The sequence below is a fragment of the Aphelocoma coerulescens genome, chromosome 1A (assembly GCF_041296385.1).
Source record: "Aphelocoma coerulescens isolate FSJ_1873_10779 chromosome 1A, UR_Acoe_1.0, whole genome shotgun sequence".
Classification (NCBI taxonomy): Eukaryota; Metazoa; Chordata; class Aves; order Passeriformes; family Corvidae; genus Aphelocoma; species Aphelocoma coerulescens.
In genome coordinates, this window is record NC_091014.1 from 60,202,644 (window position 1) to 60,219,230 (window position 16,587).

A 16,587-nucleotide genomic window follows, 5' to 3' on the forward strand; every position below is an offset into this window, starting at 1 on the left:
ATGCTAATGGGGCGTGAGACAGCTCTCCTGTAGTTTCAGGCATTTTTCAGTGGAGGGAGAAAAATCATGCAAAACACTGAAGATACCTTGCAAACAAGATGGCCCACAGGAGCCTGGGGATCACATCCTCCGCAGTGCAACCATGGCCATCCTGCTCCATCGGCTGGTCAGCATGGGTTGTTCCCTGGCCTGCTTTTATCTGCCAGCGTAGGCACCCGCAGCACCCCGAGACAAGGGCCAGGCTGGCTGGAGCGCTTGACTCGCACTGAAATTCCCAAGCAAAAGTTACCTCTTGCCTCGTCCTCGAGGCATCAGTGGGAGTAGCCGGGTGTTGAGCCCTGGTGCGACCAAGTGCTGCGGTGGGAGAGGTCTGGGTGGTACCAGCAGCAGCGAGAGGCAGCGTTTTGGGGGATCAGCAGTAACAGCAGGCACAAAGAGAGTTTATGCCTTCACTGGTCCAGTCCCAGATTGCTCATCTGTAAGGAGCTCCAGGCAGTCAGATCCAGACGGCTGTTAATGCAGGATCACAGCCCGAGGTTTTGTTTCCACCTTTGCCAGAGGCTTTGCATGAGTCTCAGCTTCCTTTGCCTGCCTAATGGGTACCTGGCGACTGACCTTCCTTTGTAAAGCTCCTGTCAGGCATAGGGGGTTCCTGTGGCTTCACCTACAGCTTTCCTCTATGCACGGACAAAAATGATGATGCTCGTCGGGCTGGTGCTCCTACAGCAAGAGCTCAACTGGAGAGATGGATGATTTAAAATTTAAAAAAACGGGGCGGGGGGGGGGAAGAGAGGGAGGGGGAGAATAGGCTGTCAATCTCAGTTAGTAAACACTTCTTTGATGTGGTTCCTTTTTAAAAAAAAACAAAACAAAACAAAACAAAAACACAACCTGACTCCTAAAAGCAACAACGTATGTTTATTTTAAATGCATCCGCTAAATATTTACACTGCAAGTAAGCTAAACGAGAAAAAAAAAAAAAAGATAAATTGGAATTTTTGTCAGTGAACCAGATTGTGAAATGCCTTGAGGGAATAGAAGATTTATTTGGGGAGAGGGGGAGAGGTAGGAATTTTCCATGCTATTGTAAAACATGAGCACAAATTATATGATCCCCACAGCCAGTGAGTTGCAAAGCTTCAATCAGCTGCCTTTTTATTTTTTTCCTTTCCTCTCTTTTCTATAAAGAGGAGGGGGGGAAGACAGAAGTGTTTCACCAACTTCTGTTGACTGTTCCTTTTTTCTCCTGATTGAAATGTGTTGTTAAACAAGATCCCACATAATCTCAGCAGAGGGTTTCTCTCGCTCGCTCCCGCTCCTTCTGGGAAGCCGCGATCGGTGCCATCGGCGCTTGATTATTTGCAAACTCCCTTCGCTGCTTTTTTTTTTTTTCTTCCTTTTTTTTTTCCTCCTCTCCGTCTCGGTCTCCGTCTCCCTCTCTCTCCCTACGTCTCTCTCTCCCTTTCTCTCACCCCCAGTGCAACTTTTGCAAGCGCCCCGGCACACGCAGCCATGCCGCGCTGAGAGCGGGGGCACCGCGCCAGCCCCCCTCCTTCCCTCCCTCCCTCTCCTTTCCTCCCTCCCTCTCTCCTTCCCTCCCTCCCTCTCTCCCTCCCTCCCTCCCTCCCTCCCCAGCGCCGCCGTCCCGAGCCGGGGGGGCCCCGCCGCCCGCTGCCCCTGCCCGGCCCCGCGCCTCGCCCCGGCCCCGGCCCGGCCCGGCCCGGCCCGGCGCCGCCGCCCCCCGCCCGCTCGCCCGCCCGCCCCGGCCGCGTCGGAGGGCCGGCAGCGGGGCTGGATGTGCCCGGCTCCCCCCGCGCTGAGGTGGGCAGCGATGCAGAAGGCAGGCGGCAGCTTCGCCTCCGCCGAGAGACACCCGCTCAAGATGGCAGATGTGTGTTGAGTTTGGGGGGCTGCGATCTCGCGTCGTTCGTGGCGGCGTTGCCATGAATAACAGGCGTCCTTGCACCGATGGCCCCCATGTACGAAGGTAAGCCCCGGCCCGGCCCGCCCCGCCGGCACCCCTGGCTCGGCCACAGCGGGGGAGGGAGGAGGGGAGCAGGGGGTCCCCGGCCGCCCGCCCGCCGTTCGCCGTCCCCCCGGGCGATGTTGCGGGGAGGCGGCGGAGCACCCCCGCCCTACCCGGCGCCCGGCGGGAGCGGGGCGTAGCGCGGGTCGCCCCCCGGTTCTGCCCGGCCCCGGCCCCGCGGTCCCGGGCGCTCGGTCCCCGGCGGGGGGCGGTGGGTGAAGTCCGTGCCGGTGCCGAGCAGAACAATGAGGTGGACGGAGCTTGCCCTGCGCCTCCGTGTGTGTGTGTGTGTGCCTGCTGCCTGCCTGCCCCTCGCTGCAGTTCGCATTCCCAGGACCGGCCACCCCGCTCCGTTCGCCGGTTTCCCAGGAGTTCCCCCCGCCGTGGCTCCTCTCTTCCGAGGCGCGGGGACTCCGCGGGCAGCGGCGGCGGGGGACGGGGCTGCTGGAGCCTCCTGTCAGCTCCTCTGGCTTCTCCATCAGCCCAGCCCGGGCTGCGGCGAGAAGCCCAAGTGCCCCAACTTAGTTTCTTTCAGGTTAAAAAATCATAATAATTATATATGTGTGTGTGTGTGTGTGTGTGTCTGTGTGTCTGTGTGTATGGCTGTGTGTGTTAGATCAATGTGTAGTCCAGGGTGTCTGTTTAAAAAAAAAATTCAACGATGTATCGGGGTTAATTTAAATCCCCTCGCGAGGCATTTACCCTTCCCCGTCACCCCTCCCGGCTCGGCGCTGCCCGGGGAGCGTTACATAAAGCGGAGGGACATTTCCCCGGCGGCCGCGCCATCCCGCCCGGGGGCCGCTCGGTCCGTGGCGGCGGAGAGCCGGGCGCGGAGGGGAGCGGGGGGGGCGGCACGGGAACACGGTACTTTCCTCCCCATGGTGAGGCCGGTAAAACTTATCTGAGGAGGAAATCGAGCCCGGGCTGCGGCGCCCGCGAGGAGGGCGCTGGGCGGGCGGTGTAAAGTTACCGGTGGCCCGCCGGGTTATTTCTGGGCAGCCCCGGGCTCACCCGCTGTTTGGAGTTCGGACCCCGCCGGAGGCGGGCAGACAAAGAGGAGGATTTTCGTTAGCGCAGGGAGGACAGCCGGCCCTCCCCGGGCTCGCCGCGGCCGGGCCCGGGGCCGCCGGAGCGCGGGGACGGCGGGGAGCCGGGGGGACGCGGCGGTGTCGGGGCCGGTGCCGGCGGAGGGGCCGCGGCGGGCCCGGGGTGCCGGTCGAGGCCAGCCCGCCGCCGGCGCCCTCTGGTGGCCGCGTCGCGCCGCCGAGCGGCCCCGGCCCCCGGGCCGGGAAGCCCCCCCTCCCCTCCCCGCCCCGCGCCTGGGCCGCCCCCGGCGCCTCCCCCGGCAGCGGGGCCCCGCCGCGGGCGGGGGGAGCCCGCCGATGACGATGACCCCCGCCGCGGCGCGGAGCTCGCGGCCCGGGCGCGTACCTGCCCGGCCCCCGCCCGACGGCCCCCTGGGGCCGGACCTGGCCCCCCCCTCGGTGTGACCGGGCCGGTGAGGCCTGGCCGGCATCGCACCGCCCGCTGCGGAGCCTGCCCAGCCCCTCCCGGGCGGGCGCCGCCGGCCGGGGGGGTCATGCGGCGATTGCTCTGAAGTTCGCTCCTCGCCGGGCCGCATCCGGCGGGCTGTGCGGGGCGGTGCGGGGCCCCTTGGCGAGCGGCGGCGCCCGGCGGGTCCGCAGCAGCCGGGGGCGGAAGGGCCGCGGGGCCTGCGGTCAGCCCGGCCGCGCTCCCCTTCCCGGCGCGCCGCAGTGGGCGAGCGCCGGCACGGCCGCCTCCCCGGAGCCGGGCAGGGCAGCGGAGGGGAGGGAAGAGGAGAGGAGAAGAGGCCTCGGCTACTGCCGGGGCGAGCAGGGCGCCAGCTTCTTCCTGGGGAGCGGGCGGCGGTGCCGCACCGGAGCGTGCGGTGGAAGTTTAGCGGTTCCTTCGAGCATCCTAACTTCAGCGGCGCCCCTGCCTCTGCCTGACTGGAAAAAGAAAGCAGATGGGAAAAAATACCCTGAAAGTGACCCGTAGAAACAGATCCCCCGCAGCAAATACGGAAGGGTCTGCGGCCAGGCTCTGCGGCATGTCTTAAGCCTCAAACTAGAGGTGAATATCCCAAATGGCAGGAGCCGGAGATAGCGTAAAGGCTGATATAAATTGTTTTATCTGTGTTGTCTTGCGGTATGCTTGCGGGTTAAATTGCTGCTGAATGGCTTCGAGGGAGGAGGGGTTAATGATTGTTTTTCGCCTCCTAGTTGCCATGAGAGGTCCTTAGAATTCCCTGCAATATCGCAGTGCATAGATAAAAACTTACTTATCGCAGGGGATGCAATTTCCTACTTGGAAGGAGGCAAGGACTGCCATCCTCCCCTGCGAGCCTCACGTTATGTGCATAAGCAGTTCGGTCTGTAGCCCTGCGCTGGAGCATCAGGTACAGTCAGGCCACTGAGGAGAGCACAGGAGCCGAGGGCTCGGATCAGCACTGCGACGGGCAGGCACTGCTCTGCTCCTGCCCTTGACCGAGCAGTCTAGGGTGGCACACATGCATGCCCACCGCCACCATCGCAGGGCAGGCGAGGGGAGGTGGAACCGTATCCCCGCTGTACCGATTTCAGAACATAGGCTCTTTGACAGAAAAAGCACCCTGGGAGGAAATGTGACACCTCAAAGGCCTTATGAAGTGGTTCCAGTAGAAATTTAAGTGAGTGATAACATAGAGCACACGCAGAAAGTCACCCACCATTCTTGATGTGCAGGTGAGGGTGGTGTGTGCTTGTGCAGAGCAGCTGGCTTAAATACCAGTTCTGGGAAGCAGAATGGTGCCTCACCTGATATTAATAGGCGAGGCATGATAAATAAGTGAATATCTGGTGTGAAATCCTCTCCCACACACACTGTGCCAGGAGAATTTTCCCATTTGTTTTAAAGAATTTGGAGTTTTTGCTCGTCTTCTCCTCTCCTGGGTTTTCCTTATCCTTTTTTTTTTTTTTTTCTGGGTGGTGGAGTGCTTAGCAGTAAAATGAAGGACATGAAAATACAACAAGTGAAACAAACCAGAAGTAACACTGCTGTTAAATGTTTGACCTGGTTTTTAGTTTCATTTGTGAGCTGTACAAGGAAATGAGTTGAGTTTCAAAGCAGACTTCATCAGGTGTAATCCTACATGGCCTCTGCCCCAGAGTTGGGGCAAACTAGTGGCTGCCATGCCACCAAGCATCAGAGATGTGGCTTCATCAGGAGTGGCTGTATTGGCTTCAGAGGAGGTGCCTGGCTTGAGCCAGGCAAGAATCTGGTTTTCTGGACCCTCCTCTAGGCAGTGTTGCCCTTGCTGTGCAAAATCATCACCTGTGCACTCACCTTGTGACATTTCCTGCTGTGCAGAGAATAGAACCAGGCTCTATGGACCAGGGGAGACCCCATTTTAAGAGGGGGTCTGCTAGACATCACAGATTGGGTAGATTTTTGCCTAGGATGGGTGTCTCCAGCAGTTTTCTTGGTGTCTCCTACCTGGCATCCTTCACAATTGTGTGAAGAGAGGTATTTATATGTATTAATCTTTATTTTCTAAACAGTGATTACCTCTGTTTTGGTTTTGTTCCTCTTCGCTTTGCTTCTTACTTATTCTTGACAACTTTGTTGCGATCCAGGGTGTATTTTTAGCAGCCGCATCGGTAGTTTTCTATGTGGGTGGCTCATGGAATTAATCTGGGTAATATTTGTAAATTGCACCTCACCACCAGTGCGGCTGCTGGAGCTGAGCACAGGCAGGGACCTGCCTGCATGCTATCCTTGTCACATGTGGGGCTGGGAAAGCCGGAAAATCTGACCCTGTACTCGTTGTGGATCAGATCCCATTTAATGCTAGAAACAGGCCAGCCCTGCTGGGTTTTGAATGCATCCTCAAGTCTCGTTAAAGCACACAAAACTTGCTCATCAGGGAGGCGGCCCCAGTGAGGCAGAGTAAAGGTTTTTACCCCAAAGTTCATGCAGGGAGATGATAACTCAGAGACGCTTCCTGTTTATGAAATAATAAGCACAACTTAAGCTGTGTCAATGCTGGGACCAAAAGCCTAAGTTTTTATTTGTTCAGGATATGGCTATAGCCAGGATAACAGGAAACCCCCTCCAGTTAAAATTATTGTTCTTATCATGCTGCTGTGTCTAGTGACTAAACAAGTTTGCGATGTAACGGGTGAAAAATGCTGTTTTATTTTCAGAAGGGAAAAGAGCATTGCTGGGACTAGGGGCTGGGGTGAGCAGACAAAGAGACAAGCTCAGCTACTCACTGCAGTCATCAGCCCTTGGACTCTGTGCAGTGCATTCCTTTTTGTGGCTGTAACAGGTGGGGAAGACCCAATTGGCTTCAGTTGGGCACCTCAGCTGGCCTGAAAAGTGAAATAATTTTCATTTTTCCATCACTAGGTTTCCCCATTTGCTCAGCGGTTGTTATTTACTGCCCAGTTTTACATGTTGCTTTGAGACCACTGGATGTGGTTTCATCCAGACTGGCTAAGAGTTGCACCTCGTTCAGTGTAGGTTCTTCTACTGATGGGGAACAGCCTAGAGACCTCCTTGATGCCTGTGAGGCTCTTGAACTTAGCTCAGCCTTTGGAAGTTAGACCATGTATTTAGAGGTAGATAATGGACTTGGGTGGCAAAATGAATAAGGCCCGATTTTAGCCACCTCATAGCAGTGGTGAGTAAAAGTATGTGAATATTTCGTCAGGAGGGAAGATGGGAAGTCAAATCATGGCAGGATTGGTGACATGGGCCTGGAAGTAAATCCCTATCCTGATTGTGGGCCTCACCAAGTGGGTCCCAGGTGATGGTGTTAGAGCAGTCCTGCCGGACAGTGAGGTCGAGGGAAGTGCAGTCACCTTGTGCTGGGACCAGGCTGAGACACCAGCATGAGAAAGATGAGACAACTTCTTCTAGCTGCAGGACTCAAGGCAATTGTGATAGTGCTGCCTATGGGCGAGACCCCTGAGGAGAGTTTGCAAAGGCATCCAGTGGTGGGCTTGCAGCTGTTACTGTGTCCCTATCCCTGTGTCTGTAGTGAATGGGTAGGCTAAGGCTGGTTTGTTGGGGTTTTTTTTTACATTCCACCCTTTTCCTCTCTGATCCCAATTTAAGAAGATATTTTCAGGTCTGTGCCTAAATTTGAGCTCACAGACAGTGCTGCTGACTTCATTAGGATTGTTTATGTCTTTAAAGCTAGCCACACGCTGAAGTACCTTTCTGACTCATGGCCTCTATAGCTTAATCACTCCATTTATAAAATGAGGTTGTTTCCTCACCCTTACTAGGAAATCTCTGCCCTCTGAATGTGAAATATTATTTATAGGTCTTTCTCTTACTTTTGGAAGGATAACTGGTGGTTAACAAGAAGTGAGAATTAAACATTATTTGGAGAAAAGGTTATTTCTTGAGCTGTTTACATACCCTAATGTGGACCAAGGTATTTAACTGGAAGCTTTCTCTTTTGAAACTATTTCCCCTAGCAGTACAGAATTCACCTTTTCTTTTGAAAATAAACCCAAGTGATAATTTCACTCCAGACAGGAGGAGTAGAGGCATGTTACTGCTACCCCTCATTTACAGCACGGAGCGCCCCTGAATACTTCCTCATTTGGCCATATCAGCAAACTGAGGTCCATCCTCAGGAAAGCAGAAGTGCCTGTATCTTGGGACCACTCCTAAATTCAGGTATCATTCAGAACTGGGTCGTTTTGATGGCAAAAATACTTCTACTAAGACTTGCCCACGCACATGAGTGGAGGAGCAACCTCTGTCTCTGTAGGCTGGCAAAGGCATTGCCACATCTCAAAATACCTGGGAAAATCCAGAGTCAGGACTAAATTAAAAAGCTCTCTGTGCCATTAGGATTTATTTATTGAATGGAAGCAACAATAAGATGTAATAGTGTGTATTTATACAATGCTGTATATGTTCAAGGTGCTATATAAAGAGTGTCTGTCTGATCAGGCCACTGACAGAACGATGCCAAGGAACAGAGCCTTTTTCTTACTCACAGGAGGTGTACAGAATAGCCAGAGGAAGGGACACATCTTCGAGATGTGAACCCCTTGAGCTGCTCCTGAGCTTGATTCTGATACAGATCAGCAACAATGTCACTGAAACCCGGGGAGCTACACCGGGTTTCAGGGGAAGCATGGTCTCCACCTGATGAGCATTAGCCTGTCTGTGTCATGTTCTGGAAGGAGAGGGAGTTTTATGCTGGGTGATGGATGCCATTGTTTGCTCCCTTGGTTTTCTTTAGTGTCAGCACTGAATGGGATATGTTTGGAGAAGTTAAAGCTCACACTATTTACATGTCCTTCTCTGTCCTGCTCACCTTCCACAGCCTGTGATGACATCTGTCTCTGGAAGGACAAAGTAAGAGCAGTCACACACAGCTCCTACCCTGAAAAGCAGGAAAGGTCATCCCACAAGGCAGTGGTATTTGCCAGAGATACTTGGGAAACTACGAAGGGCAGCTGTCTTCCCTGTTCTTCATAGATTTTAATCCGTAAAGGTTTAAAGATTTTAATCTGCAAGACCTGGAACAATGGTGTTACCTAGCAGAACCCTGCAGGCTAACATCTCCTTTGGTCCTAAAGGCTGACAGGTTGGGCTCTGGGCTATGCTGAAATGCCAAAGAAACTTATCTCTCACCAAGATCATTTAAATCATAGGAAATAGGCAAAGGAAAGATTTAAGTAAGTGTTTCAAAGCAGGATATCAAATACCTGTCCAGCATGTTCTCTAACAGGCTTGTCCAGCATATTCCCCATGTACGGATGGTTCACAGCATGCCCAGGCTGTCATCATTGCCCTTTGCTTTGTTACTGAAAAGGTTTTACCTCCTCTGTAACTCCTCTCTGCTTTCCCTGCTCTGATTCGTTGTCCTTTTTTAATTGTGGGTGTAGGAAGACTATGCCTTTGTCTTTGTCATGTTTCTCCTTTGTGTTCTTAGGCCAAATCATATCTCAAACACGTTCTTCAACTCTTTCTCTTGTATCTTTTCCCCTTCATCTCTGACCATCCTCCTGGTTCTCTGTGCTCCCTTCAGCTAGTCCATCCCTCTCTTGAATGGCACTGTGAGATCACAGTGCTGTACTTTGGGTCCTGTGCCGGCCAAGGAGAGCAGAAGTGTTCTTCATGTCTGTTATAGGCAGTGCTCCTGTTTGCTTTAACTCCTGCACCGTAACATTGTTCATCTCTGTGTAGCTTGGGACGTGCTGTGGCTCCCAGATCCTGTCCAAGAAGTCTGATGCCTCATGAGCCATTTTCCATCCTGTATGTGTGGAGTTAGGCTTTCCTACCTAAGTGTGTGATTTTTGTATCTGTCCCATTTGAATGCTATCCTGTACCCTTCAATTTTGTGATTGTGATTGTTTTGAATTCTTATCTAATTCCCCCGATTTTGCAATCCTGCTTGGTGTCACCTGCCAATTTAAATAGCACAGTCTCTGTTTCTTTACTGAGATCAGCTTTGTTGTCTATTCTGCAGTCCCAAATATAAAGTACAGAAGAGAAAAAATGGTTAAATAAAAAATAGAAGCAGAACCTTGCCTACAAAATAGAAAAGAAACTGGAAAACACACAAAACACTTGGCATTGTTTTCACACCTCCTATTCTTTTACTCTCCTTTGGTGCTTTTGAGGTGTTCCTAATAACAGTTGTATTTGCTGTGCCAAACAAAAGCAGAACCTTACTGTACTAGGCATGACATTGACATGAAGGGGTAGGTAGTTCCCACCCCAAAGGATTTGCATTTCATGTAGATGCAGACGCGGGAGGGTGCATCATTCAAATTGTCGGGGCACTTTCGGGAGAGGAAGTCACAATGTGTGGGTTTTCCACAACATTTGTGACAGAGGTTCCTCTGGGAAAGGAATGGGTGGGCTGAAGATTGAGAAGGAGTAAGTCAGTAGGTCAGGAACAAGAGAGAAGAGGATGAGAGAGGCAGGTGGGGAACAAAGATGACGGCAAGTGACTGTAACAGAAGAGGGGGAGGTAATCCCTGAGAACTTCAGGAGCTGGGGCTGTCACAGCCAAGGCTGGCAGGAACAGAAAATTGAGTGAAATGGTGAAGATCCCATCTTGGACTGTTTTTACAGTTGCACTTACTGACTTCAGTCTCTCCCACTCTCATCAGACTTCAGTCTCTCTCAGTTTTTTTCCCCTGCAGTTGTCTCTAACATCTTTGGAGGGGAAGGTGAGTGAGGGCAGGAGACACTACCAGTAGCCTAATGCTCACAGGCAGAACAGAGAGTCTGTGTGGGTATTCCCCATCTGGAGCTGACACCAGAGGCAAAACTGATGCTGTGGCATTCCCTTAAAATCTTTGATCCCACTCACCATGCTCAGGAAACTGATGGGACAGAGATTATCTGAAACACCACCACTTTTCATTGATCTGAGATCCTTGTGGTTTCCTCCTTCTCTGCCATTGCTCATCCCATGACAACGGTGCCTGTGCAGGACAATTTGATGTGCCATTCTCCTTCCTCCTCCCCATCAGGCAAATTCATGTTGAATTTCCCTCAGCCTGCACATGATGTCTTTAAGGACATATGTGACTGCCCCATCCTCTCTGTTATCATGTCTGCTCTACTCTCACCATCAGTCAGGGTGGCCAAAGAAGGTACAAGCGTGGAGGCCCAGTCATCAGCACCTGAGCTCATGGGTGAGAACCACATGTGCATCATCCCACACGTGGATGTGCATGGCCTGAAGGCTGGGCACATCTCAAGTGTGTGAGGCTCAGCATACTGTTCTCTCTAGTAGCAAGGCAGGTATGTCAGTATGTTTGGCAGTGAGTCTGTAAAGTTATGGTCTTTCTCTTGGGTGAAGAGAGCAATAAAAGCTCTTTTTTTGACTATAGTTTGGGGTCAGGGTGTTTATTTGCTACTGGGTGTGATCCAGTGGATTCGGTCAGTGTGTCTTTGCACAGAGAGGAAACAACAGAGAGGAAACAGTCTAGGAGGTTCCTGGAGCGTGTGGAAGATAACTTCCTGACACAGCTGGTGAGTGAGCCAGCAAAGGAAGGCACCCTGCTGGGCCTGTTTTATGCAAACAGAGAAGGACTTGTGGGTGATGTGGTGTTTGGAGGCTGTTTTGGGTACAGTGATTGGTTGTCAATTCTCAAGAAATAAGGAGGGGGCTCAGCAGAACGTCTACCTTGGACTTCTGAACAGGGCAGACTCTGGCCTGTTTAGGAGACAGATTGATAGAGTCCCTTGGGACAGTCCTGAGGGACAAAGGAGTCCGGGAAGGCTGGACTTTCTCCAAGAAACAAATCTTAAGGCACAGGAGCACTACAAGAAAGACATTGAAGTGCTGGTGCATGTCCAGAGAAGGGCAACGAAGTTGCTGAAGGATCCAGTGCACAAGACTTATGAGGACCAGCTGAAGGAGCTGGGCTTGTTTAGCATGGAGGAAAGGAGGCTCAGGGGAGACCTTATCTTTCTGTACAACCACCTGAAAGGAGGTTGTAGTGAGGTGGGGGTCAGCCTCTTTCCACAGGTAACAAGTGGCAGGACAAGAGGAAACAGCCTCAAGTTGTACCAGGGAAAGCATAGACTGGATGTTATGAAAAATTTCCTTGTGGACAGGGTTGTCAAGCACTGGAACAGGCTGCCCAGGGAAGTGGTACCATCTCTGAAGGTATTTAAAAGACATATAGATGTGGTGCTAGGGGACATGGTTAGTTGTGCACTTGGCAGTGTTTGGTTAACAGTTGGTCTCATTGATCTTAGAGGTCATTTTCAGCCTAAGGGGTTTTATGGTTCTGTTTATTTTTGCTTGAAGACACGAGGGTTTTTTCTAGTTACAGGTCATAGAGGCATACACAGGATGGTGGATAGCTAGCAAGCTCCCCAACTGTTAGCTGCATTGATGGGGCGTTAGGCTTCTGGAGGGAATGGTACAGCAGATGATGGAGTGGCTTGGTGGAGACTTGGACTCTAGCAGCAAGACTCAGAGAATATCCAGTCCCAGAAAACTTGCTGAACATTTCAAAGAAAGTTTGTTTTTTTCAGGAAGGTCCTTTAGCTTACCCAGAATATTTTTAGTTGTAGGCAAAATTTGTAAGCATTCTTTATTTTTAAAGTGCGGTTTATATTCTGCTCTTGTCTGCAACAACTCCAGCACCGTTGATGTATTTATCTTTTCCCTGTTAACACTTGCCATTCCTGGAACATCTCCTGCTCAGCAGCTGTTTGTAGGTGGTTTTTTTTTTCCCTCTCCCATCATCTTGTACCTTTCCTTCCTGTTCAAGGCATCCATAAACCTCTTGTAGTGACATCATAGCTGTTTCCATAGCAACAGATTATGATACTAGAACAGAGGATAATATCAAACAGGAGGAGGAAGAGATAAATTATGGTGTTTGTGTGCGTGTGTCTGAGGGCTTGATTATATTCCTACATCTCTTCCGAGGATGTTGTCTGCCTAGCTTCTCCTCTGTTTATCTTACATGCCTTTTAAAGGTTAGGAAAATGTGAAGGAAAAAAAAGATCTGGAGGTCAGAACAATACAGATGCATATTTTTGATGGTCTCTGTGTAAACCTCGTAAGCTGAGATTTACTTTTTTATCTCTGGTAGCTGTCCTGTGTCTCCTGAGAGTAGTCTGGAGAAAACTTAGAGGCACAACAATCCCCTGGTATGGCTTCACTTTTACTTTAATTACCAATTATTCATAGCCACTAGCAGCTGGGATCCGAAGTCAAGGATCTCTGTGCTGCAGATTTTCCAAAAAATGGACAGTTGTGGCATGGCATTATCCCAGAGAATGCACAACCTGTATTTGAGAAGGGATGGTCATGACAGGTACTCAAATCAGCCAGAGGTGGCATGGGGAGAAGAGGAATTACCCAGAATGTGAGGGGGACTGTGATCTCTAGACTGCTTCAGCCTGCCCAGAGAGAGGTCCGAGACTCATCCCAGGGTTAGCTTTTCACAGTGGTGTTTGTGGAAGAGCTGTGCCAGGAGTGGGCTGGTTTTTGACCTTCTGCATGGTTCTGCCATGGCTTTGGGCTATCCCTCTGTCAGGACCTGACAGCAGCAGGATTGTAGAAGGGTAGAAGTGCCCATATTGCTCTACATGTACGTGTGTAGGAGGGCTATCTGTTTTGCTTAAAGCAATAGGCTGGAGGAGAAGAATGTCCAGCTAAAGTGCACAGGGCTTTACTTTCTCCTAGGCAGCATTTAGTGTTGACAAATTCCACATAGTTTGGCAATGATTTTCAGCAGGTCTCTGTTTTACCTCCAAATAGTGGTAATTTCCAGCCATCATTGCTACTTCCTTATTTAGATGTTTGACTTCAAAAGCTGGAGAAAAACTTCTAAAAAAACTGTCTTTGATATCCTCATAGCTCTGTGTGTATGTGTGTGTGTGCAACCTTTAATCTTCCTCTTGTGACAGAATTTCTGGGGAGTTAAATAGCCACTACTAGGTCTTCAAAATACCCAGAGCAGAGTCATCTCTAACTTGGAAATCTCTGGCTGCACACTTGAGCACCTTAACATTGACAAACAGAATTGATGCCATGTTGAGGCCCTGTGGGGCTCCAGGGAGGAGTGAAGTGGAGAGATCTGAGAACAGCAGTGCCAGGTGATGTGTCAGCTCGCCTTAGCGATACAGTTGGCTAGGGCAGTGCGTAATGGTGCTCTCTCCATTATGGGAATTCGGCAATGTGCTGCGTGATGAGCCCTGGGTCAGCAGCGGAGCAGTGCTGGGATTAGGTGATGCCCATCCTCCAGCTCCCAATATGTCAGTGCACAGGAACTTTCTGGTAGTGGGCAGGCTGCTGGTGTGCTTGGTGGTGATGCAGAGTGAAGTTTTTGGTTGAGCTTAGAGTGTTGCCAGGATGGAGAGAAGGTGGCAGATCAGACGAATTGCTTGAGTCACTCAAGCTCTGCAAGGCCATCAGGAGTTAGAGCTGTACAGAAGACATGTGAGCACACAACACCTTGACAGGAATTAATAGTTAGGTCACCTTAATGGAAGCTTATTGGGAGCCAGTAGAGACCACAGAGACTGGTTGGGTGTGCTTCCCCTGCAAGCACCCACATGGCACACTAGGCCCAGCTTCAGAGCAGGCTGACAGCATTGTCCTGTGGGGAAGACACTGCCACAATCAGGCCTCAGGGTGATGGAGGCTAGGGAAGCAGCAGCAAGGTCCTTTGTGGAGAGAAGAGAGATCACAACCTTTTCTCTGAAACCAAGTTAAAACAAAAGGACAACTCTTGGCTACAGCTAGTTTGTGGACAGCATGGAGAAGCCCAAGATCTCGTAAATCCTCCAAGGCATGTGTCTACAAAGAAACTAGGGATCACATTTTTTTCATGAGTACAATAAAAAACTTTCTTCATCTCTTCTAGCACTATCAGTGGCACCACCAGAAATCTGCTTTCCCACCTAACTCCCTCTCCGCATTCTTTCAACAGCAGAATATATGTGTATTTAGCAAGTGGAGATAAGAAACAGGTTGCTACCCCCATTTTAAAATAGCTGCACCACCTGAGAAGGACCTGTGAGACCCAGACACAAGCATATCCCACTGATGGTGACAGTACTTCTCTTGCAGTGTCGTTCTCCTGTCACTTATCTGAGGCTGTGAGCACCTGTGTAATGAAAAGTGCACCTTCCAAAAGTCTGTGCTGCCTGAAAGCACGTGCGAGTCAGAAGGGACAGCAGGTGCTGTTATTGAGCAGTGTATGTGAGAGCACAGGTGGAAGAGTATCTGTGTGTGTGTGTGTGTGTGGGACTCCTTCCATGTTTGTAGGCATGTGTAGGAGTGTACACATGTGTTTGGTGTGGCTTTGTCCTCTTTATCTACAGAAGAGCATGGGCCTGATTCTCCTTAGAGCTGTTACACCATTTTCCCAAAAAATTGTATTTGTACCAGGGCTCTTTTCCGCTGCAGTGAATGAAGAAGGGAGATTTATTATAAATATAAATTAGGCTTTGTGTGTGTTTGTGAGCTGTCACAGCCTGTAGAGGAGGAAATATAAACAAGGTGAATGCAGGGTGTTTACGTGGAGCGATGCTGTGGCAGAGTATGTGTTGGCAGGAGTGCTGTCTGCAGTCTCTGCGTAAGGGCTCGCGTTGCTAGTGTTAGTGTGGAAGACTGTAAATCACAGTGTGTTCAGGAGGGGACACTGCCACTCTGCCTTTAAAAGGCAGGAAGAGATTTTTATCAAGCAATGTGACTTTTCAGGCTGAACAAAAGGGTTACTAGAAATCCAAGCTTGAGAGAAATATCATTCAAGACATTTTGATGGAGAATGATCTGTAATCCACGTCCACCAGCTTGTCTCTATCCTGATCCAGAACAGCTGCATGGCAAGCATCTTTTATGCATCTTCTCCCAGTGCCAGGTTTTGGTGTCCCAACTGGACCAGTTCTTGGATATATCTTCAGCTCTGCTAATGTGTCTCAGGTCTGTCTCTGTATTCTCAGTTGGGACTTTACCTAGTGGTGTGATGTAACTGGGGTCTGTATGCAAATACAGTATTCCCTGAGGAATCTGTATCCCTTCAGATGTGTTTACTGTATCACTCACAATGCATTTAATGTAGTTGAGACTACCTCAATAAAGTAGCTGTATCTTTTCCAGTATTTCTGCTGGTGGGCGCCTGAATCCCGGCTTTGTTCATGCTCAACTGTGAACTCAAGCTACAGCGTGTGGAGTTCCCCTCTCCAGGACTAGGCTTGGCTTAAAAGTTATTTCATCTTCCTCTAAAATCACTGCTGTTTCCCAGAGGAGCACTTGAGTCATTACCAATCCTTGCATTTCCTCTCAGCCAGGAAGGGTTGAAGGGGTTTCAGGAAGAGAATGCTTTAGGAGATGTCTGCTTTGCCTTGCCATGCCCTGTTGCAAACAGTCACTGAGACTCCTGCCAAAAAGCTGCTGCCTGTAGAAAATAATGTGCAAGAGAAAAAGAAGATGGGATGTGAGTGAATGTCAGGAGAGGGCATGATTTCAGATGCAGATGCCTGGTGCTTTTGATACCATGTACAATAAAGCAGATGCTTGTGGCAGCACTAATGGTGAGCTAGGAAGTGTGTTTCCTAGCCACAGTTGTTACATGGCATCACTGGAGCAAGTTGCAGGTCGTAATTTTTAATTTGGGTTTTGTTGTGGTTGATACTCCTGTCCTTCTTGCCTTCTTGTATTGCAGGGCTGGTGAAAGGGATGGGGCTTTTATTCTCCCAGGGTATTTTGTGTCCTTTCTCCTGTTTCTGGCAGCTTCTTCCCCTGTGCCACCCCTCCCCAGCCCAGCCCTGTCATATTCAGCTGTCCTTGCTGGAAGGTGGCCAGCCCACCTGAAGTGTTCACGGCTGAGGACATAGCGTGCTGTGTATCGAGAACATGCTGACTTCACATGGGAACTGAATGCTGCATGTCAGACATCCCAAGCTGTGGGCCAGAAGGGTGGGGACTCTGTGGTCACCCTGGGGCTCAGGGTGAGCCTTGGGGGGCCAGCAGGGATATGGGGGACACATATGGGAGCACAGGCTTGATCGCAGAGGTAAAACACTCTGTGGTTAGCATGAAA

General features: G+C 50.7%; 1 protein-coding gene across 2 annotated transcripts in view; it reads left to right on the forward strand.

The window, feature by feature from the left end:
* The first annotated feature begins 1,750 nt into the window (after positions 1–1,750).
* HIPK2 (homeodomain interacting protein kinase 2) overlaps positions 1,751–16,587 on the forward strand; it is a 127,424-nt gene continuing 112,587 nt past the window's right edge. For both annotated transcript variants that reach the window (XM_069003045.1, XM_069003046.1), the window contains exon 1: positions 1,751–1,987. In XM_069003045.1, the coding sequence (XP_068859146.1) occupies positions 1,969–1,987 (19 nt within the window). In that variant the 5' untranslated portion in view covers positions 1,751–1,968. The remainder of the gene's footprint in view (positions 1,988–16,587) is intronic.